At 53.5% G+C, this 23,797-nt stretch overlaps 2 protein-coding genes across 3 annotated transcripts in view; one reads left to right on the top strand and one right to left on the bottom strand.

The window, feature by feature from the left end:
- Nucleotides 1-15,634, bottom strand: part of LOC143801525 (beta-1,3-galactosyltransferase 5-like) — a 179,207-nt gene extending 163,573 nt beyond the window's left edge. Inside the window, exon 1 of the transcript XR_013220927.1 lies at nt 15,523-15,634. The gene's annotated coding sequence lies outside the window, so the exon portion shown is untranslated. The remainder of the gene's footprint in view (nt 1-15,522) is intronic.
- GGT6 (gamma-glutamyltransferase 6) overlaps nt 15,488-23,797 on the top strand; it is a 140,366-nt gene continuing 132,056 nt past the window's right edge. Inside the window, exon 1 of one of the 2 annotated variants that reach the window (XM_077281253.1) lies at nt 15,488-15,743. In XM_077281253.1, the coding sequence (XP_077137368.1) occupies nt 15,640-15,743 (104 nt within the window). In that variant the 5' untranslated portion in view covers nt 15,488-15,639. The remainder of the gene's footprint in view (nt 15,744-23,797) is intronic. The other variant, XM_077281252.1, reaches the window with a different exon arrangement.

A 23,797-nucleotide genomic window follows, 5' to 3' on the forward strand; every position in this document is an offset into this window, starting at 1 on the left:
ATAAGACCTGGCTCACCTCTAGAGAAATATTCCAAAGAAGACAGTAGCCCCCCACATATAATGACGGTGAGTTCAGATGAAACAACAAACGCAGCAGGAAAATAGTCTTAGCAAATTTGAGGTCCGCTTACTAGATAGCAGAAGACAGATAGTATACTTTCATGGTCAGCAGAAAAACACTAACAAAACACCATCCAGAGATTACCTTAAACTCTGGCATTAACTCATAACGCCAGAGTAGCAATCCCTGATCAACGAGAGCTTTCCAGACACAGTAACAAAACTTCAGCTGTGAACTGGAACAAATAGGCAAAACAAAACATGGACAAAAGTCCAACTTATCTAGTAGTTGTCTAGAAGCAGGAACAAGCACTGAGAGGCATCAGATAACATTGTTGACCGGCAAGAAACCACCAGAGAAATGAGCTTAAATAGCGACACCCACTACTGATGGAACCAGGTGAAACAGGAAAGAGGATGACAAGTCCAATTCCACAAGCGGCCACCGGGGGAGCCCAGAATCCAAATTCACAACAGGAGACAGTCTACGTAGCTGCTGTCACCCGCAGTCAGAGTGCCCGGAACGCAGATAACTGTCTGCCTTCCGGACCCTCCTCAGTCATCATTGAGACTGAACCAGAGGTGGACCCAGAGCAGGTCCCAGAGGGTTCCCGTGGGGAAGGGACCCTGACGTCGCTTCTGGCTTCCCCTAGCCAGGAGTTTCAGGCCGCTCTGCACACAGATGCGAGCCTAGAGAGTTTGAGACAACTCGCCGAGACGCCCATCTCCGAGACTGATAAGGAGAGGGTGTTCTGGGAACGAGGAAGGTTGTACCGGGAAACAGTACCCGGACAATCACAAAAGGAGTGGTTGAGGAAAAGACAGCTGGTCGTCCCGCAGCAATTCCGGGGGGAGTTGTTACGGATTGCCCATGAGATCCTGCTAGCTGGACACTTGGGAATCAGCAAAACAAAGGCCCGGTTGTCTCAACACTTCTATTGGCCTAAGATGGGGACAGATGTGTCAAACTACTGCCGCTCCTGTATCACCTGTCAAAGAGTGGGGAAGGCGGGGCCTGCTCTTAAGGCTCCCCTGATCCCTTTGCCAGTGATAGAGGAGCCTTTCCAGAGGATCGCGGAGGACATTGTGGGCCCGCTGGCCGTCCCCAGCAGCTCTGGAAAGCGATATATCCTTACTGTGGTAGACTACGCTACCCGGTACCCAGAGGCAGTAGCTCTGTCGTCAACTAGGGCAGATAAGGTGGCGGATGCCCTGTTGGCTATCTTTGCACGTGTAGGATTTCCCAGGGAGATGCTTACTGATCAAGGGACCCAATTCATGTCTCGCCTAATGGAGGCTCTCTGTAAGAGAATTTAGGTGAAGCACCTGGTATCGAGTGCGTATCACCCACAGACCAATGGCTTGTGTGAACGCTTCAATGGTACCCTCAAACAGATGCTACACATGCTGGTTGAGACACAAGGGCGCGACTGGGAGCGGTACCTCCCACACCTGCTGTTCGCTTACCGAGAGGTTCCGCAGGCCTCGACGGGGTTCTCCCCCTTCGAGCTCCTGTATGGCAGGTGAGTCCGGGGACCCCTTGGGTTGGTAAGAGAATCCTGGGAAGAGGAGCCGAACCCTTCTGAAGTGTCCATAGTGGAGTATGTCATGCGCTTCCGTGACAAGATGCAGACCTTGACACAGTTGGTGCATGACAACATGACGCAGGCTCAGGCTGACCAGAAGCACTGCTACGACCAGAACGCCCGGGAGCGGACCTACCACGTGGGTCAAAAGGTGTGGGTGCTGGTCCCCGTACCAACAGATAAGCTTCAGGCAGCCTGGGAGGGCCCGTACGTCGTCCACCAACAGCTCAACCCGGTCACCTACGTGGTCACGCTTGACCACGCTCGGAGTAGGCGAAAGGCCTTTCACGTCAACATGATGAAGGCTCATCACGAACGTGAACCTTTAGTCCTACCGGTCTGCAGCTTACCCAAAGACGGGGAGGAAGACACCCTCCTGGACATGCTGGCCCAAGCCAAGGCCGGTGGGTCCATTGAGGACGTGGAGGTAAGCGCCTCGCTAACTGAACCACAGCGGTTGCAGTTGCAAACCACACTGGAACCCTTCCGGGTCGTGTTCTCCAACCAACCTGGAAGGACTGAGTTAGCAGTTCACGAGGTGGAGACCGGGAATCATGCCCCACTACGGCGAACACCCTATCGAATCTCCGACCAGGTGCAGCAGGTTATGCGCCAGGAGATCGATGAGATGTTACAGCTGGGGGTGATTCGACGGTCAAATAGCGCGTGGGCCTCACCCGTAGTTCTCGTGCCAAAGAAGGACCGGACCACCCGGTTCTGCATGGACTACAGGGGGGGCTCAACGTCATTACAGCCTCTGACGCGCACCCAATGCCGCGCATCGAGGAGCCGCTTGAGAAGTTAGCTGGCGCAAAATACCTGACAATAATGGATCTGAGTCGAGGATACTGGCAGATTCCCCTGACCCCCGAGGCGCAGGAGAAGTCCGCCTTTATCACACCCTTTGGACTGTACGAGTCCACGGTCATGCCCTTCGGCATGAAGAATGCCCCTGCCACTTTCCAGCGGATGGTCAACCTCCTGCTTCAGGGACTGGAGAAGTACGCAGTGGCGTACTTGGATGACATTGCCATCTTCAGTCCCTCCTGGGAGGAACACCTGCAGCATCTCAAGGAGGTGCTCAGGCGAATTCACCAAACGGGACTGACTATCAAGCCGGGAAAGTGCCAGATGGGCATGAGGGAGGTCCACTACCTGGGGCACCGGGTAGGCGGAGGCACCCTAAAGCCAGAGCCTGAGAAAGTGGGCACGATCGTGAACTGGCCCACTCCCGGGACCAAGAAATAGGTTATGTCCTTCCTGGGCACTGCAGGGTACTATAGGCGCTTCGTACAGCACTATAGTAGCCTGGCAAAACCTTTGATGGACCTCACCAGGAAGAAGCTACCCCACATCGTCAACTGGACAGATGGCTGTGAGGGGGCCTTCCAGGCGTTGAAAACCGTACTGTGCAACGCCCCTGTGTTGAAAGCAGTCGACAGCAGTCGACTGTTCTTGGTACAGACTGACGCCAGCGAGTTTGTCCTCGGTGCTGTGCTCAGCCAGGTTGACTCGGAGGACCAAGAGCACCCCGTGTTGTACCTGAGCCGGAAACTTTTGCCGAGGGAAGTGGCCTACTCCACCATTGAGAAGGAGTGCCTGGCCATAGTCTGGGCCCTGCAGCGCTTGCAGCCCTACTTGTACGGTCGCACCTTCACTGTGGTGACCGACCACAACCCTCTGCGCTGGCTAAACGCCATGTGTGGAACCAACGGCAGGTTGCTACGCTGGAGCCTTGCCCTTCAGCAGTTTGACTTCACCATTGAACACAAAACGGGCAGGGAGCATGGCAATGCAGATGGACTGTCCCGCCAGGGTGAACCTACTGAGGTGCGCATGGAGGCATACCGAGAGGTTCCGCCTCTGTAGCGCACACAAAAAGGAGGAGGTGTCACGATATTGTATGAAATATCATATAAGTTTAGTTTCTCCTGTTAGCCCAGCCTGTGGGCTAAAACCCCCCTTCCCTTTCACACAGGCAAGAGCTTGCCTTGTCAATGTAAGTGGGGGAGTTTTATTGAAGAAAGGTATTTACAACTGGCATAACTGCAGCGGAAAGTTGTGCTAGCAGAAACTGGTCTGATCTCCCTTTTAAAACATGCGGTCCTTTGTCCTAATATTGCAAGATATTGGGCAAACTATTTAGGTTAGGAAAATAATGGGTACATATTGCTAAAGTCCATCGGCGCCTCTATCCATCACTGTAAGCAGGAGCTTCCAAGTCCATCAGGGACAGAGTTTGGATTTCTCTGTAACTGAGTGTCCCTACTAGCCTGAATTTAGTATCTATAGAGAGCAAATCTTAATACAAGATGAATGCTGGGTGTGTTATGATTCTGACATGTTCTGTAGCGGAGATACAGGCATTAGACAAACTTGTGTTAAATTCACTACGTCTGAAGAAAGAGGAGGGTCTGGGTAAGCCAGCCCTTTTGGTGATGTCACCGAGCTACACTTTATAAGTTTCTACCCTCACCCCAGCCTGAGGTCTGTCTGCTGGAGTCTGTGTGAGCCTAATCTTACTCCAGAACCCTGATGAATTGGGACATATGGGAACTCCGCCCACTAGCCTGATTGCCTCGAATGATCTGAACACATGTAAGTGTTATTTCTCATTTAATCCCTGTTTGTTTTATAATTACCTTGTACATGTCAAGCTGCTGCAGTGCAGTACAGCGCAACCTCCACCAGAGGGGGCTTGGGAGGAAAGTAAGACTGCACTCACAGGACAGCAGAACAGACGCCACCAAGTGGCGAGAGAGTGGTCAGACAAGCCGAGTCAAAAAAACACTAGATAACACGACAGTATAATAGGATTAGACAGATGGATAGTCAGAACATAGCCAGAGATCAGTAAACCGGAACGAGCAAATACGGTACAAAAGGGACAAACAGCATCTAAGTAAATAACCAAGCCAGAAGATCAGAACCGGAGAATCAAGCAGACAAACAGAGAAATACTGGGAAAAGGGCAGACAGAGGGAGATAACAAACACAGGACAAGTCAGGGTTCACAGCAGGGCAAATCAAGAGCTACCAGCAGGGTCAGGTTAACACGCCGAAGGCAGAACTATAACTGACACTGCCAACAAGATTCATGGGAGCTAAATAGCAAACCTGAACCCAGAATGAGGCAAAGCAAAGTTAACCCTTGACATGATCCGTCCAGAAAAAAGGGCAGACACTAATAAACCCTGGAATGGATCATGACAGTACATATTTGCAATTGTCTCTTTTGTAACATCCTTGTAATATTTTTCTATAAACACTGCCTAAACTTTAATGGGGTATAATATTTAATACTAGATTCGTTCTCCATGCTCTAAAACGTATCCTAAGCCTTCTGAAGGGAATTACGCTACTGTTTTGGGTTAGCTTCGGACCCGTTTAATCGAAGCTGGTGGCAGCAATACCGTGCACTGTGCCTTTGGGAGTCGTTGTAGCGACGGCGACATTGATAATTATTGTTCCTGCCTGAGTGGGAGTAGTTATATCGCCTCGCTGCCGCGTGCCCAATAGCCAGTACATAGCAGGCAGCCTTTCTGGAGACTAATTACCCTAGGTGTAGTACCTAATCTGACCTGTGGGTAAGGGGGGCGCCAGAGAGCTGCAAGTTTAAGCGGATCTGTAAAGCGGGATATAAATAAATCCCTGCAGTTCGTGGTATATTGAAGAGCAGTGGGATATCTAAAATAAGCCCCTGCTGTAACCTAAGAGGTCAATAGCCTTGTGTGTGTTTTTTTCCATCACATTGTAGCAGTGGAGGGATAACTAGGATAAGCCCCTCTGCACATGTGATAGCCGTCTGCTGGTCTAAAGTCACCCAGATCCGTGACGTAGGGGTGACGGTCACGGTGTGAATTGTGACATATTGGTGGCAGCGGTGTGGATTCGTTACAGGGGGTCACGGTTACTATGGGGGCACTCTGGGGGTCACGGTTACTATGGGGGCACTCTGGGGGTCACGGTCACTATGGGGGCACTCGGGGTCACGGTCACTATGGGGGCACTGTGCGGGTCACGGTTACTATGGGGGCACTGTGGGGGTCACGGTCACTATGGGGGCGCTGTGCGGGTCACGGTTACTATGGGGACACTCTGGGGGTTACGGTCACTATGGGGGCACGGTGGGGGTCACGGTTACTATGGGGGCACTCTGGGGGTCACGGTTACTATGGGGACACTATGGGGGTCACGGTCACTATGGGGGCACTCAGGGGGTCACGGTCACTATGGGGGCACTGTGGGGGTCACGGTTACTATGGGGGCACTGTGGGGGTCACGGTTACTATGGGGACACTCTGGGGTTCACGGTTATTATGGGGGTACTGTGGGGGGTCACGGTTACTATGGGGGCACTGTGGGGGTCACGGTTACTAAGGGGACACTCTGGGGGTCACGGTCACTATGGAGGAACTCTGGGGGTCACGGTTACTATGGGGGCACTCTGGGGGTCACGGTCACTATGGGGGCACTCTGGGGGTCACGGTCACTATGGGGGCACTGTGCGGGTCACGGTTACTATGGGGGCGCTTTGGGGATCACGGTCACTATGGGGGCACTCTGGGGGTCACGGTCACTATGGGGGCACTGTGTGGGTCACGGTTACTATGGGGACAATCTGGGGGTCACGGTCACTATGGGGGCACTCTGGGGGTCACGGTCACTATGGGGGCACTGTGGGGGTCACGGTTACAATGGGGGCACTCAGGGGGTCACGGTCACTATGGGGGCACTCTGGGGGTCACGGTCACTATGTGGGCACTCTGGGGGTCACGGTTACTATGGGGGCACTCTGGGGGTCACGGTTACTATGGGGGCACTCTGGGGGTCACGGTCACTATGGGGGCACTCTGGGGGTCACGGTCACTATGGGGGCACTGTGCGGGTCATGGTTACTATGGGGGCACTCTGGGGGTCACGGTCACTATGGGGGCACTCTGGGGGTCACGGTCACTATGGGGGTACTCTGGGGGTCACGGTTACTATGGGGACACTGGGGGTCACGGTTACTATGGGGGCACTGTGGGGGTCACGGTCACTATGGGGGCGCTGTGCGGGTCACGGTTACTATGGGGACACTCTGGGGGTTACGGTCACTATGGGGGTCACGGTTACTATGGGGGCACTGTGGGGGTCACGGTTACTATGGGGGCACTGTGGGGGTCACGGTTACTATGGGGACACTCTGGGGGTCACGGTTACTATGGGGGCACTGTGGGGGTCACGGTCACTATGGGGGCACTGTGGGGGTCACGGTTACTATGGGGGCACTCTGGGGGTCACGGTTACTATGGGGGCACTCTGGGGGCACTGTGCGGGTCACGGTTACTATGGGGGCACTGTGGGGGTCACGGTCACTATGGAGGCACTGTGCGGGTCACGGTTACTATGGGGACACTCTGGGGGTTATGGTCACTATGGGGGCACTGTGGGGGTCACGGTCACTATGGGGGCACTGTGGGGGTCACGGTTACTATGGGGGCACTGTGGGGGTCACGGTTACTATGGGGACACTCTGGGGGTCACGGTTACTATGGGGGCAGTGTGGGGGTCACGGTCACTATGGGAGCACTGTGGGGGTCACGGTTATTATGGGGGCACTCTGGGGGTCACTGTTACTATGGGGGCACTCTGGGGGTCACGGTTACTATGGGGGCACTGTGGGGGTCACGGTCACTATGGAGGCACTGTGCGGGTCACGGTTACTATGGGGACACTCTGGGGGTTATGGTCACTATGGGGGCACTGTGGGGGTCACGGTCACTATGGGGGCACTGTGGGGGTCACGGTCACTATGGGGGCACTGTGGGGGTCACGGTTACTATGGGGACACTCTGGGGGTTATGGTCACTATGGGGGTACTGTGGGGGTCACGGTCACTATGGGGGCACTCTGGGGGTCACGGTTACTATGGGGGCTGTCATGATATGGTATGAAATATCATAAGTTAGTTTTCTTGCTAGCCTGCGGGGGCTAACCCCCCCCCCCCTCTCTCTGGTTCTCTTTGCTTCCCTGTGAGTTTCTGAATCTAAGGGTACTGTCACACAGTGGCACTTTGGTCGCTACGACGGCACGATCCGTGACGCTCCAGCGTCGCTCCATTATCGCTCCAGCGTCGTATACTGCGGTCACACATTGCAATGCAGGGAGCTGGAGCGATAATTTCATGACGTATTTGCGATGTAGAAGCCGTTGGTTACTGTGCGCACATCGTATACAACCTTTGTTACACGATGCGATCATGCCGCCACAGCGGGACACTTGACGACGAAAGAAAGTTTCAAACGATCTGCTACGACGTACGATTCTCAGCGGGGTCCCTGATCGCAGTAGCGTGTCAGACACAGCGAGATCGTAACTATATCGCTGGAACGTCACGAATCGTGCCGTCGTAGCGACCAAAGTGCCACTGTGTGACAGTACCCTTAGGCAGAACGGGGTTTTATGGCCATGCCATAAATTCCAGGCTCTGAAGAAAGTTACTCGCCCCCTCCCAACTGCTCTAGCTGGAACTGTTAGAGAAGATTCTGGAATTATGGAAGTCTTTTTGTAACGCCCACGGGGCGTGGGGAAATATAGTGGACTCACTAGACCACTGATGAAGCAGTGGTAGCTGTATACCCGGTACACAAGAGACAGGAGAATGTGCTTCCAAAAAGCAAAGGTATTTATTTAAATGAAAAACAAACAGAAAGAGGTGCCTGAGAGAAGAACCCTCTGGACCACAACACAGAACCATGTAGTGGAGCACCGGGCAAGGTGTACCCCTATACAGGGATTCCCCCGTCACAACACCAGATGGCCAAAATGCCGCAGTACCCGGACCAGAGGGACGACCCGTACAGACCGTATAAACAAGATGGTGGAACTCAGGCCCAGTCAATGAAGAGGATCCTGGAAGCTCAGTGAAGTTTTTGGAAAGGCTGATCCAGCCGGCAGCCAAATCTGGATGGTTCAGTGAGGAGCAGCTTAGCCAGCCTGAAGTGGAAACCGGAGAGTCCAGGAGGATCCAGAATAGAGAACTGCCAGCGGAGGATACTGAGGAGACAGAGGGATTAGCAACCAAAATTAAAACTATACAGAGCAGAGCACAGCAGAGTGTGGCCTGAGCAGAAGGCCACAAACAATGGAATGAACACATTGCCCAAGCACCTCCCTTAAGGGGAGGGTGCTTTTTATACACAGAGCATCACAACACAGACAGCCCTAATAACGAACAGGTGTCCTGCTGTTTCAAGTATGTGCAGAAAGCAGGGCGCGGCTCCTAAGAGCATTTCCAGGAGACCTGCCAAGAGGATGCAGGTTCCTAGCAGAGAAAGAAGCCGCTGATCGTCTGGAGCCACGGGCAGGGTGAGTAAGGCTGTGTGATAGGCGCCGGTCTCCCTGCACAGCGGAGACTGGGCCTGCAGCTGAGGGCATGACACTTTTGTTCCATTTTTGTAAGATATTAGGCAGACGATGTAAGATAGGAAAATGGTAGATATATCTTCTTATTCTCCATCGGTGGATCTACGCATAACTCTAGACACGGGCGTCTAACTCCATCGGGTGAAGAAGTAGGGATTGCTCTGTAAATAATAGGACATATTTGATCTCATTAGAAAGCCCACGGTAATCTGAGATGAATGCTGGGTTTGTCACAACTATGATATGTTCAGTAGCGGAATTACAAGTCTTAGAAAGATTTAGCTTATACTTAGTCAGAATGTAGAGAGAGGAGGGTCTGGATAAGCCAGCCTTTCTGTGATGTCACTAGCTGCAGGTTTTAAGTTTGTGGCCAGATCCCCAGCTCAGTCTTCTTGTGATTTCCTGAGAGCCCTGAGCACGTCCAATGAGCTGGGACGTATGGTTACCTGCAATGCAATGATCTGAGAAATGTGAGTGTTATCTTTTCTTCATTTAATCCTTTTATTTTCATAATTACCTTGTACATATTTGCAATTGTCTCATTTGTAACATCTTTGTAAAATATTTTGATAAAGCACTGCCTACATTTTGTGGGGTATATTATTTCATGCCAGTTCTTCCTCCCTGCTCTAAAAATGTACCCTGTCTCTTGAAGGGAAATTACGCTACTGTGTTGGGTTGAATCGAGGCTGGTGGCAGCTTACCGTGTGCAGGCCATTGGGTGTTGTAGCGACTGCGGCATTGATAATTATTGTTCCTGCCTGAGTGGGAGTAGTTTATCGCGTCGCTGCAGCGCGCCCAATAGCCAGTACATAGCAGGCAGCCTTTCTAATTACCCTAGGTGTAGTACCTAATCTGACCTGAGGGTAAGGGGGGCGCCAGAGAGCTGCACGTGTAAAGTGGAACTGTAAGCGGGATACACAAATCCCTGCAGTTCATGGTATATTGAAGAGCAGTGGGATACCTAAAATAAGCCCCTGCTGTAACCTGAGAGGTCAATAACCTTGTGTGTGTTTTTTTTCATCACATTGTGGCAGTGGAGGGATAACGAGGATAAGCCCCTGCACATGTGATAGCCGTCTGTTGGCCTAAAGTCACCCAGATCCGTGACGTAGGGGTGACGGTCACGGTGTGAATTGTGACATATTGGTGGCAGCGGTGTGGATTCGTTACAGGGGGTCACGGTTACTATGGGGGCACTCTGGGGGTCACGGTCACTATGGGGGCACTCAGGGGGTCACGGTCACTATGGGGGCACTGTGCGGGTCACGGTTACTATGGGGGCACTGTGGGGGTCACGGTCACTATGGGGGCGCTGTGCGGGTCACGGTTACTATGGGGACACTCTGGGGGTTACGGTCACTATGGGGGCACGGTGGGGGTCACGGTTACTATGGGGGCACTCTGGGGGTCACGGTTACTATGGGGACACTATGGGGGTCACGGTCACTATGGGGGCACTCAGGGGGTCACGGTCACTATGGGGGCACTGTGGGGGTCACGGTTACTATGGGGGCACTGTGGGGGTTACGGTCACTATGGGGGCGCTGTGCGGGTCACGGTTACTATGGGGACACTCTGGGGGTTACGGTCACTATGGGGGCATGGTGGGGGTCACGGTTACTATGGGGGCACTCTGGGGGGTCACGGTTACTATGGAGACACTCTGGGGGTCACGGTCACTATGGGGGCACTCAGGGGGTCACGGTCACTATGGGGGCACTCTGGGGGTCACGGTCACTATGGGGGCACTGTGGGGGTCACGGTCACTATGGGGGCACTGTGGGGGTCACGGTTACTATGGGGACACTCTGGGGGTCACGGTCACTATGGAGGAACTCTGGGGGTCACGGTCACTATGGGGGCACTCTGGGGGTCACGGTCACTATGGGGGCACTCTGGGGGTCACGGTCACTATGGGGGCACTGTGCGGGTCACGGTTACTATGGGGGCACTGTGGGGGTCACGGTCACTATGGGGGCACTGTGGGGGTCACGATCACTATGGGGGCACTGTGGGGGTCACGGTTACTATGGGGGCACTGTGTGGGTCACGGTTACTATGGGGACAATCTGGGGGTCACGGTCACTATGGGGGCACTCTGGGGGTCACGGTCACTATGGGGGTCACGGTTACAATGAGGGCACTCTGGGGGTCATGGTCACTATGGGGACACTGTGGGGGTCACGGTCACTATGGGGGCACTCTGGGGGTCACGGTTACTATGGGGGCACTCTGGGGGTCACGGTTACTATGGGGGCACTGTGGGGGTCACGGTTACTATGGGGGCACTCTGGGGGTCACGGTTACTATGGGGGCACTGTGGGGGTCACGGTTACTATGGGGGCGCTGTGCGGGTCACGGTTACTATGGGGACACTCTGGGGGTCACGGTTACTATGGGGGCACTGTGGGGGTAACGGTCACTATGGGGGCACTGTGGGGGTCACGGTCACTATGGGGGCACTGTGGGGGTCACGGTTACTATGGGGGCACTGTGGGGGTCACGGTCACTATGGGGGCACTGTGGGGGTCACGGTCACTATGGGGGCACTGTGGGGGTCACGGTTACTATGGGGGCACTGTGGGGGTCACGGTTACTATGGGGACACTCTGGGGGTCACGGTTACTATGGGGGCAATGTGGGGGTTACGGTTACTATGGGGGCACTGTGGGGGTCACGGTTACTATGGGGACACTCTGGGGGTCACGGTTACTATGGGGGTACTGTGGGGGTCACGGTCACTATGGGGGCACTCGGGGGGTCACGGTTACTATGGGGGCTGTCACGATGGTGGTGATGATGGTATGAAATATCATAAGTTAGTTTTCTTGCTAGCCTGCGGGGGCTAACCCCCCCCCCTCTCTCTGGTTCTCTTTGCTTCCCTGTGAGTTTCTGAATCTAAGGATACTGTCTCACAGTGGCACTTTGGTCGCTACGATGGCACGATCCGTGACGCTCCAGCGTCGCTCCATTATCGCTCCAGCGTCGTATACTGCGGTCACACATTGCAATGCAGGGAGCTGGAGCGATAATTTCATGACGTATTTGCGATGTAGAAGCCGTTGGTTACTGTGCGCACATCGTATACAACCTTTGTTACACGATGCGATCATGCCGCCACAGCGGGACACTTGACGACGAAAGAAAGTTTCAAACGATCTGCTACGATGTACGATTCTCAGCGGGGTCCCTGATCGCAGTAGCGTGTCAGACACAGCGAGATTGTAACTATATCGCTGGAACGTCACGGATCGTGCCGTCGTAGCGACCAAAGTGCCACTGTGTGACAGTACCCTTAGGCAGAACGGGGTTTTATGGCCATGCCATAAATTCCAGGCTCTGAAGAAAGTTACTCGCCCCCTCCCAACTGCTCTAGCTGGAACTGTTAGAGAAGATTCTGGAATCATGGAAGTCTTTTGTTCCATTTTTGTAAGATATTAGGCAGACGATGTAAGATAGGAAAATGGTAGATATATCTTCTTATTCTCCATCGGTGGATCTACGCATCACTCTAGACACGGGCGTCTAACTCCATCGGGTGAAGAAGTAGGGATTGCTCTGTAAATAATAGGACATATTTGATCTCATTAGAAAGCCCACGGTAATCTGAGATGAATGCTGGGTTTGTCACAACTATGATATGTTCAGTAGCGGAATTACAAGTCTTAGAAAGATTTAGCTTATACTTAGTCAGAATGTAGAGAGAGGAGGGTCTGGATAAGCCAGCCTTTCTGTGATGTCACTAGCTGCAGGTTTTAAGTTTGTGGCCAGATCCCCAGCTCAGTCTTCTTGTGATTTCCTGAGAGCCCTGAGCACGTCCAATGAGCTGGGACGTATGGTTGCCTGCAATGCAATGATCTGAGAAATGTGAGTGTTATCTTTTCTTCATTTAATCCTTTTATTTTCATAATTACCTTGTACATATTTGCAATTGTCTCATTTGTAACATCTTTGTAAAATATTTTGATAAAGCACTGCCTACATTTTGTGGGGTATATTATTTCATGCCAGTTCTTCCTCCCTGCTCTAAAAATGTACCCTGTCTCTTGAAGGGAAATTACGCTACTGTGTTGGGTTGAATCGAGGCTGGTGGCAGCTTACCGTGTGCAGGCCATTGGGTGTTGTAGCGACTGCGGCATTGATAATTATTGTTCCTGCCTGAGTGGGAGTAGTTTATCGCGTCGCTGCAGCGCGCCCAATAGCCAGTACATAGCAGGCAGCCTTTCTAATTACCCTAGGTGTAGTACCTAATCTGACCTGAGGGTAAGGGGGGCGCCAGAGAGCTGCACGTGTAAAGTGGAACTGTAAGCGGGATACACAAATCCCTGCAGTTCATGGTATATTGAAGAGCAGTGGGATATCTAAAATAAGCCCCTGCTGTAACCTGAGAGGTCAATAACCTTGTGTGTGTTTTTTCATCACATTGTGGCAGTGGAGGGATAACTAGGATAAGCCCCCTGCACATGTGATAGCCGGCTGTTGGCCTAAAGTCACCCCAATCCGTGACCTATTGGTGACAGTGGTCAGGAATCCCTGTGGATTTCGTGACAAACTGCTGGCCGCGGCTAAGGGATCTTGACAGTCACGGTGTGAATCGTGACAGGGGCACTGTGGGGGTCACGGTTACTATGGGGACACTCTGGGGGTCACGGTTACTATGGAGGCACTGTGGGGGTCACGGTTACTATGGGGACACTGTGGTGGTCACGGTTACTATGGGGACACTCTGGGGGTCACGGTTACTATGGAGGCACTGTGGGGGTCACGGTCACTATGGGGGCACTGTGGGGGTCACGGTTACTATGGGGGCACTGTGGGGGTCACGGTCACTATGGGGGCACTGTGGGGGTCACGGTCACTATGGGGACACTCTGGGGGTCACGGTCACTATGGGGGCACTGTTACTATGGGGGCACTTTGGGGGTCACGGTTACTATGGGGGCACTCTGGGGGTCACGGTTACTATGGGGGCTCTGTGGGGGTCACGGTCACTATAGGGGTACTGTGGGGGTCACGGTCACTATGGGTACACTCTGGGGGTCACGGTTACTATGGGGGCACTGTGGGGGTCACGGTTACTATGGAGGCACTGTGGGGGTCACGGTTACTATGGGGGCACTGTGGGGGTCACGGTTACTATGGGGGCATTCGGGGAGTCACGGTTACTATGGGGACACTGTGGGGGTCAAAGTTACTATGGGGGCACTGTGGGGGTCACGGTTACTATGGGGACACTCTGGGGGTCACGGTTACTATGGGGGCACTGTGGGGGTCAAAGTTACTATGGGGGCACTGTGGGGGTCATGGTTACTTGGGGGCACTGTGGGGGTCACGGTTACTATGGGGACACTCTGGGGATCACGGTTACTATGGGGGCACTGTGGGGGTCACGGTTACTATGGGGGCACTGTGGGGGTCACGGTTACTATGGGGGCACTGTGGGGGTCACGGTTACTATGGGGACACTCTGGGGGTCACGGTTACTATGGGGGCACTGTGGGGGTCAAAGTTACTATGGGGGCACTGTGGGGGTCATGGTTACTTGGGGGCACTGTGGGGGTCACGGTTACTATGGGGACACTCTGGGGATCACGGTTACTATGGGGGCACTGTGGGGGTCACTGTTACTATGGGGGCACTGTGGGGGTCACGGTTACTATGGGGGCACTGTGGGGGTCACGGTTACTATGGGGACACTCTGGGGGTCACGGTTACTATGGGGACACTCTGGGGGTCATGGTTACTATGGGGGCACTGTGGGGGTCACGGTTACTATGGGGGCACTGTGGGGGTCACGGTTACTATGGGGGCACTGTGGGGGTCACGGTTACTATGGGGACACTCGGAGTCACGGTCACTATGGGGGCACTCTGGGGGTCACGGTCACTATGGGGGCACTGTGGGGGTCACGGTTACTATGGGGGCACTGTGGGGGTCACGGTTACTATGGGGACACTCTGGGGATCACGGTTACTATGGGGACAATCTGGGGGTTATGGTCACTATGGGGGCACTCTGGGGGTCACGGTTACTATGGGGGCACTGTGGGGGTCACGGTTACTATGGGGGCACTGTGGGGGTCACGGTCACTATGGGGGCACTGTGGGGGTCACAGTTACTATGGGGACACTCTGGGGGTCACGGTTACTATGGGGACAATCTGGGGGTTATGGTCACTATGGGGGCACTCTGGGGGTCACGGTCACTATGGGGGCACTGTGGGGGTCACGGTTACTATGGGGGCACTGTGGGGGTCACGGTTACTATGGGGACACTCTGGGGGTCACGGTCACTATGGGAACCACGGTCACTATGGGGTCCCCTATAGGCGCTGTGTGGGGTCTGCGCACCTGCAGTACATGGATCATTACATGGTGTCTCGGGCCGCGGTCTCCCGGTTATCACAGTGCAGGATTCCGCTCCTCTCTGCCGGAAGCTCACAGGTTAAAATCAAGTCCTTCACCTGAGGGGCGGGTCTTACAGGTGAGGGCGTGGTCTCCCTTCTTCCGGTGTGACAGGTGCGGTGGTTGCCGGGAGAGCAGCATCACGTGTGGACGCGGAGACCCCGGGAGACGGCGGGATGAGCGCAGAGCGGCAGGAGGTCCGGTACCAGCGGGTGCGGGAGGCGGAGAACGACGGGAGAGAGGAGGAGGAGGACGGAGAGGTGACCATCCATCTGTACAGGTGAAATGTGCGGGGAGGAGGAGGAGTGTATTATATATACAGGAGTGTACGGGGAGGAGGAGGAGGAGTGTATATATACAGGAGTGTACGGGGAGGAGGAGGAGGAGTGTATATATACAGCAGTGTACGGGGAGGAGGAGGAGGAGTGTATATATACAGCAGTGTACGGGGAGGAGGAGTGTATATATACAGGAGTGTACGGGGAGGAGGAGTATATATACAGGAGTGTACGGGGAGGAGGAGGAGGAGTGTATATATACAGGAGTGTACGGGGAGGAGGAGGAGGAGTGTATATATACAGGAGTGTACGGGGAGGAGGAGGAGGAGTGTATATATACAGGAGTGTACGGGGAGGAGGAGGAGGAGGAGTGTATATACAGGAGTGTACGGGGAGGAGGAGGAGGAGTGTATATACAGGAGTGTACGGGGAGGAGGAGGAGTGTATATATACAGGAGTGTACGGGGAGGAGGAGGAGGAGTGTATATATACAGGAGTGTACGGGGAGGAGGAGTGTATATATACAGGAGTGTACGGGGGGAGGAGGAGTGTATATATACAGGAGTGTACGGGGAGGAGGAGAAGTGTATATATACAGGAGTGTACGGGGAGGAGGAGGAGTGTATATATACAGGAGTGTACGGGGAGGAGGAGGAGGAGTGTATATATACAGGAGTGTACGGGGAGGAGGAGTGTATATATACAGGAGTGTACGGGGGGAGGAGGAGTGTATATATACAGGAGTGTACGGGGAGGAGGAGAAGTGTATATATACAGGAGTGTACGGGGAGGAGGAGGAGTGTATATATACAGGAGTGTACGGGGAGGAGGAGGAGGAGTGTATATATACAGGAGTGTACGGGGGGAGGAGGAGGAGGAGTATATATACAGGAGTGTACGGGGAGGAGGAGGAGGAGTGTATATATACAGGAGTGTACGGGGAGGAGGAGGAGGAGTGTATATATACAGGAGTGTACGGGGAGGAGGAGGAGGAGTGTATATATACAGGAGTGTACGGGGAGGAGGAGGAGTGTATATATACAGGAGTGTACGGGGAGGAGGAGGAGGAGTGTATATATACAGGAGTGTACGGGGAGGAGGAGTGTATATATACAGGAGTGTACGGGGAGGAGGAGGAGGAGTGTATATATACAGGAGTGTACGGGGAGGAGGAGGAGTGTATATACAGGAGTGTACGGGGAGGAGGAGGAGGAGTGTATATACAGGAGTGTACGGGGAGGAGGAGGAGTGTATATATACAGGAGTGTACGGGGAGGAGGAGGAGGAGTGTATATATACAGGAGTGTACGGGGAGGAGGAGGAGGAGTGTATATATACAGGAGTGTACGGGGAGGAGGAGGAGGAGTGTATATATACAGGAGTGTACGGGGAGGAGGAGGAGGAGAGTATATATACAGGAGTGTACGGGGAGGAGGAGTGTATATATACAGGAGTGTACGGGGAGGAGGAGTGTATATATACAGGAGTGTACGGGGAGGAGGAGGAGGAGTGTATATATACAGGAGTGTACGGGGAGGAGGAGGAGGAGTGTATATATACAGGAGTGTACGGGGAGGAGGAGGAGGAGTGTATATATACAGGAGTGTACGGGGAGGAGGAGGAGTGTATATATACAGGAGTGTACGGGGAGGAGGAGGAGGAGTGTATATATACAGGAGTGTACGGGGAGGAGGAGGAGGAGTGTATATATACAGGAGTGTACGGGGAGGAGGAGGAGGAGTGTATATATACAGGAGTGTACGGGGAGGAGGAGGAGTGTATATATACAGGAGTGTACGGGGAGGAGGAGGAGGAGTGTATATATACAGGAGTGTACGGGGAGGAGGAGGAGGAGTGTATATATACAGGAGTGTACGGGGAGGAGGAGGAGGAGTTGTCACGATATGGTATGAAATATCATAAGTTAGTTTTCTTGCTAGCATGCGGGGGCTAAAACCCCCCCCCTCTCTCTGGTTCTCTTTCCTTCCCTGTGTTTCTATCTGTCTGTGTAGAAGAGCTTGCCTGGTGGGGGAGTTTTATTGACGAAAGGTATTTACGACTAGCATAGCTGCAAGAGAAATTTGTGTTAGCAGGAACTGTTAGAGAAACTTCTAGAATCATGAAAATCCTTTGTTCTGTTTTTGAAAGATATTATGCAAACCGTTTAAGTTACGAACACCAAAATATATCGTCATAATCACACTCGGAGGATCTACGCATCACTATAATCACAGGCATGTAGCTCCATCTGGTGAAGAAGTAGGGATTTCTCAGTCAGTGTGCGTGACAAATAGGACTTGTTTGGTCTCGTCGGAGTGCCCACGGTACTGCGAGATGAACGATGGGTATGGTGCGATTATTTTATGTTCTGTAGCGAAGATACGGGCATCAGATATATTTAATGCCCAGTTAGTGAAACCGAAGAGGTAGGAGGATCTGGAAAAGCCAGCCCTTTCTGTGAGGTCACAGACTGCAGGTTTTAAGTTGCTGGGAGACTTTCAGGAGGCAGATTTTGAGTCTGACCTGGAGAGCTGTACCTCATGCATTGGGATGTCTGGTTGCCTGTAATGCTATGACCTAAGAACATGTGAGTTATCGTTTCTTCATTTAATCCTTTTATTTTCATAATTACCTTGTACATATTTGCAATTGTCTCATTTGTAACACCTTTGTAAAATATTTTTATAAACACTGCCTAACAATCATTTATGGGGTATATTATTTAATACTAGTTCGTTCTTCCTGCCCTAAACCGTACCCTGTCTCTGAAGGGAATTACGCTACTGTTTTTTTTGGGGTTTGCTCCAGACCCGTTCAATTGGAGCTGGTGGCAGCGACCGTGTGCCGGCTTTTGGGGGTCCCTGTAGCGACTGCGGCTTGATAATTATTGTTCCTGCCTGAGTGGGAGTAGTTATCGCGTTGCTGCAGTGCGCCCAATAGCCAGTACATAGCAGGCAGCCTTTCTGGCGACTAATTACCCCAGGTGCAGTACCTAATCTGACCTGAGGAAAAGGGGGGCGCCAGAGAGCTGCAAGTGTTAAGTGGAACTGTAAGCGGGATAGACACAAATCCCTGCAGTTCATGGTATATTGAAGAGCAGTGGGATACCTAGAATAAGCCCCTGCTGTAAACTAAGAGGTCAATAGCCTCGTGTGTGTTTTTTCATCACATTGTGGCAGTGGAGGGATACCTGGGATAAGCCCCCTGCACATGTGATAGCCGTCTGTTGGTTTAAAGTCACCCCAATCCGTGACATATTGTGGGCAGCGGCTGAGGGATATTGACAGTCACGGAGTGGATCGTGACATATTGGTGGCAAGGCGGTGGGATATTAGAGCATTAGTGATTTGGTTTGAGCAATCATTCCTCTCACTAAAAACTTGCAGAAAGTTCTTGCGAGAACTCTGCGCAAATAAGTTTGGAGAACGAACTCAGTGTTTATTAGTTGTGAGACAATTGTGTACTGGTAATTATCCCTTCCCTTTCTCTTCGTTTTTCTATCCTATCTTTTATTTGGCAACCATGGTTGGGCTGGGAGAAGCCTTTTATGAACAGCAGACCAGAGACACCCTTGTTGCCTTATGCAAGTCACAGCACATTGACTATGCAAGCAAAAACAAAAGCGAACTGGTCGCAGCCCTGATGCAATGGGAAGCCGCTCTAGACCACTCACAGAGCCCAGAAGCCGCAGATGCCAGCACAAGCGAACATGGTGCTGCAGTAGAGGTCCAACCACTGAATACGGGCCCTACTGGCAACCAAGGGGGCGCAGACCTCCTCCTGCAGCTGGCTCTGCAACAATGCTCCGCAGATGACCTGGACCGACGTCTGCAGCTGATCCAGCAATACCAAGAGAGAGCTGAGCGAGAGGCCCAGGCCCAGCGAGCCGAGCGAGAGGCCCGAGCCGAGCGAGAGGCCCAGCAAGCGGAGAGGGAGTACCAGCTGCAGATGGCCCAACTGCAAATGCAGGGGTCGTCCCAGAGCCGTGAATCCAGCAGCGCTCAGACACCAAAGCCCCGGCCCGACCACTTTCCTGTTATGGAAAAGGATGGGGACTTGGACACGTTTCTGCGGGCCTTTGAGAAAGCCTGCAGACAGTACCAGCTGCCTACACAAGAATGGGCACGGTACCTGACACCAGGGCTGAGAGGAAAAGCCCTGGAGGCGTTTGCTGCACTCCCTCAAGAACAAGATGGTGACTATGAGGCCATCAAGCAGGCTCTCATAGCTAAGTACCAGCTTACACCCGAGGTGTACCGTAAAAAGTTTCGGACCCTCCTACGTGGCCCACACGACAGTTACAGTGATGTGGTGCATAGACTGGGGACCCACTTTGACCAGTGGACCCAAGGACTGTCAGTGACCACCTTTGCACAGCTGCGAGACCTGATGATCAAAGACCAGTTCTTCCGTCTTTGCCCAACTGAAGTGCGACAGTTCGTGATGGACAGAGAACCCAACGATGTGACGAAAGCAGCGCAGATTGCCGATGCCTATGAGGCCAACCGTAGATCGGAAGTGCGGAAGCCAGTCACCACCAGCTGGAGAGGGGGTAAGCCTGCAGCCAACGCCGGTACCCCTGCCAGCCAACACACCAGAGGTCCTGTCCCCGTGGCCAACAGCACCAGACCTACCACCGAACTTCGCCAGTGTTACCACTGCAGGCAGACTGGACACCTCAGTCACCAATGTCAAGCCAAGCAGAAGAACCCCTCATCCCAGGCCCCAGGGCCTAATGCAGCTGTTCTTTTGGTGGGTGGTGTGGTTGGGAGGGTGTGTGACAACGTACAGCCCGTCACTGTGGGAGGTCGTGTTGCTACCGGCCTCAAGGACACCGGGGCTGAACGAACCCTCATCCGACCCGAACTGGCGGCCCCTGAAGAAATCATTCCGGGGAAAACCCTGACTGTCACTGGGATTGGGGGCATCAGCTGTCCCTTACCGATGGCCCGGGTTTTTATTGATTGGGGTGCCGGGAGTGGGGTGAAAGAAGTGGGGCTGTCTGATAATTTGCCCACTGATGTTTTGTTGGGGACTGATTTGGGGAGGTTGTTTGCATACTACGTCCCTGACACCCCTCCCCAATCTACTAATAAGGGTAACGTTAACCCTGATGATGATGATGATGATGATGATGGGAAATCGCATGTGTTACCTGACCATGCTTTATCTTGTAGTGATGCATCTGCTAACCATTTTTTCCCTAGGAGTGATGGTGAAAATGTTGTACCTGTGCCAACTGTATCTGATAATGATGTTTCTGTGAAAGTTGATGTGTCCATAGGTACAGGAGTGCTCAGCCACGTCGCTCTGCGGAGTGAGACGGCTGAGGAACCCCTAGCAGGGGCAAGTGTCGGTGCTACAAGAAATGGGGAGATACATGGGAACCGTGAGACAGGTGACGCCATGAAATTGACCAGTGCCACCGAGGAAGGTAACTGGCCCATAAGTAGCAATGCTCCTGAGGTAATGGGGGTGGATGGGGAGGTAGAGCCCATAGCAGCGTCGGCTGTTGGGTCTGTAGAAATCCCCGGGGAGACAGCCTACGTAGCTGCTGTCACCCGCAGTCAGAGTGCCCGGAACGCAGATACCTGTCTGCCTTCCGGACCCTCCTCAGTCATCAGTGTGACTGAACCAGAGGTGGACCCAGAGCAGGTCCCAGAGGGCTCCCGTGGGGAAGGGACCCTGACATCGCTTTTGGCTTCCCCTAGCCAGGAGTTTCAGGCCGCTCTGCACACAGATGCGAGCCTAGAGAGTTTGAGACAACTCGCCGAGACGCGCTTCTCCGAGACTGATAAGGAGAAGGTGTTCTGGGAAGGAGGAAGGTTGTACCGGGAGACAGTACCCGGAGAATCACAAAAGGAGTGGTTGAGGGAAAGACAGCTGGTCGTCCCGCAGCAATTCCGGGGTGAGTTGTTGCGGATTGCCCATGAGATCCCGCTAGCTGGACACTTGGGGATCAGCAAAACTAAGGCCCGGCTGTCTCAACACTTCTATTGGCCTAAGATGGGGACAGATGTGTCAAACTACTGCCGCTCCTGTATCACCTGTCAAAGAGTGGGGAAGGCGGGGCCTGCTCTTAAGGCTCCCCTGATCCCTTTGCCAGTGATAGAGGAGCCTTTCCAGAGGATTGCGGTGGACATTGTGGGCCCGCTGGCCGTCTCCAGCAGCTCTGGAAAGCAATATATTCTTACTGTGGTAGACTACGCTACCCGGTACCCAGAGGCCGTAGCTCTGTCATCAACTAGGGCAGATAAGGTGACGGATGCACTGTGGGCTATCTTTTCACGTGTAGGATTTCCCAGGGAGATGCTTACTGATCAAGGGACCCAATTTATGTCTCACCTAATGGAGGCTCTCTGTAAGAAAATGCAGGTGAAGCACCTGGTATCGAGTGCGTATCACCCACAGACCAATGGCTTGTGTGAACGCTTCAATGGTACCCTCAAACAGATGCTACGCATGCTGGTTGAGACACAAGGGCGCGACTGGGAGCGGTACCTCCCACACCTGCTATTCGCTTACAGAGAGGTTCCGCAGGCCTCGACGGGGTTCTCACCCTTCGAGCTCCTGTACGGCAGGCGAGTCCGGGGACCCCTTGGGTTGGTAAGAGAATCCTGGGAAGAGGAGCCGAACCCTTCTGAAGTGTCCATAGTGGAGTATGTCATGCGCTTCCGTGACAAGATGCAGACCTTGACGCAGTTGGTGCATGACAACATGACGCAGGCTCAGGCTGATCAGAAGCACTGGTACGACCAGAACGCCCGGGAGCGGACTTACCACGTGGGTCAAAAGGTGTGGGTGCTGGTTCCGGTACCAACGGATAAGCTTCAGGCAGCCTGGGAGGGCCCGTACGTCGTCCACCAACAGCTCAACCCGGTCACCTACGTGGTCACCCTTGACCACACTCGGGGTAGGCGAAAGGCCTTTCACGTCAACATGATGAAGGCTCATCACGAACGTGAACCTTTCATCCTACCGGTCTGCAGCGCACCCGAAGACGGGGAGGAAGACGCCCTCCTGGACATGCTGGCCCAAGCCAAGGCCCGTGGGTCCATTGAGGACGTGGAGGTAAGCGCCTCGCTAGATGAACCACAGCGGTTGCAGTTGCAAACCACACTGGAACCCTTCCGGGTCGTGTTCTCCAACCGGCCTGGACGGACTGAGTTAGCCGTCCACGAGGTGGACACCGGGAACCACGCCCCACTACGGCGAACACCCTATCGAATCTCTGACCAGGTGCAGCAGATTATGCGCCAGGAGATCAATGAGATGTTACAGCTGGGGGTGATTCGACGGTCAAAGAGCGCGTGGGCCTCACCTGTAGCCAAAGAAGGACCGGACCACCCGGTTCTGCGTGGACTACAGGGGGCTCAACGCCATTACAGCCTCTGACGCGCACCCAATGCCGCGCATCGAGGAGCTGCTTGAGAAGTTAGCTGGCGCAGAATACCTGACAATAATGGATCTGAGTCGCGGATACTGGCAGATTCCCCTGAGCCCCGAGGCGCAGGAGAAGTCCGCCTTTATCACACCCTTTGGACTGTACGAGTCCACGGTCATGCCCTTCGGCATGAAGAATGCCCCTGCCACTTTCCAGCGGATGGTCAATCTCCTGCTTCAGGGACTGGAGAAGTACGCTGTGGCGTACTTAGATGACATTGCCATCTTCAGTCCCTCCTGGGATGAACACCTGCAGCATCTCGAAGAGGTGCTCGGGCGAATTCACCGAGCAGGACTGACTATCAAGCCGGGAAAGTGCCAGATGGGCATGAGGGAGGTTCACTACCTGGGGCACCGGGTAGGTGGAAACACCCTAAAGCCAGAGCCTGACAAAGTGGGCGTGATCGTGAACTGGCCCACTCCCAGGAACAAGAAACAGGTGATGTCCTTCCTGGGCACTGCAGGGTACTATAGGCGCTTCGTGCAGCACTATAGTAGCCTGGCAAAACCTTTGACGGACCTCACCAGGAAGAAGCTACCCCACATCGTCAACTGGACAGATGGCTGTGAGGGGGCCTTCCAGGCGTTGAAGACCGCACTGTGCAACGCCCCT

Source organism: Ranitomeya variabilis, chromosome 1 (genome assembly GCF_051348905.1).
Source record: "Ranitomeya variabilis isolate aRanVar5 chromosome 1, aRanVar5.hap1, whole genome shotgun sequence".
Classification (NCBI taxonomy): domain Eukaryota; kingdom Metazoa; phylum Chordata; class Amphibia; order Anura; family Dendrobatidae; genus Ranitomeya; species Ranitomeya variabilis.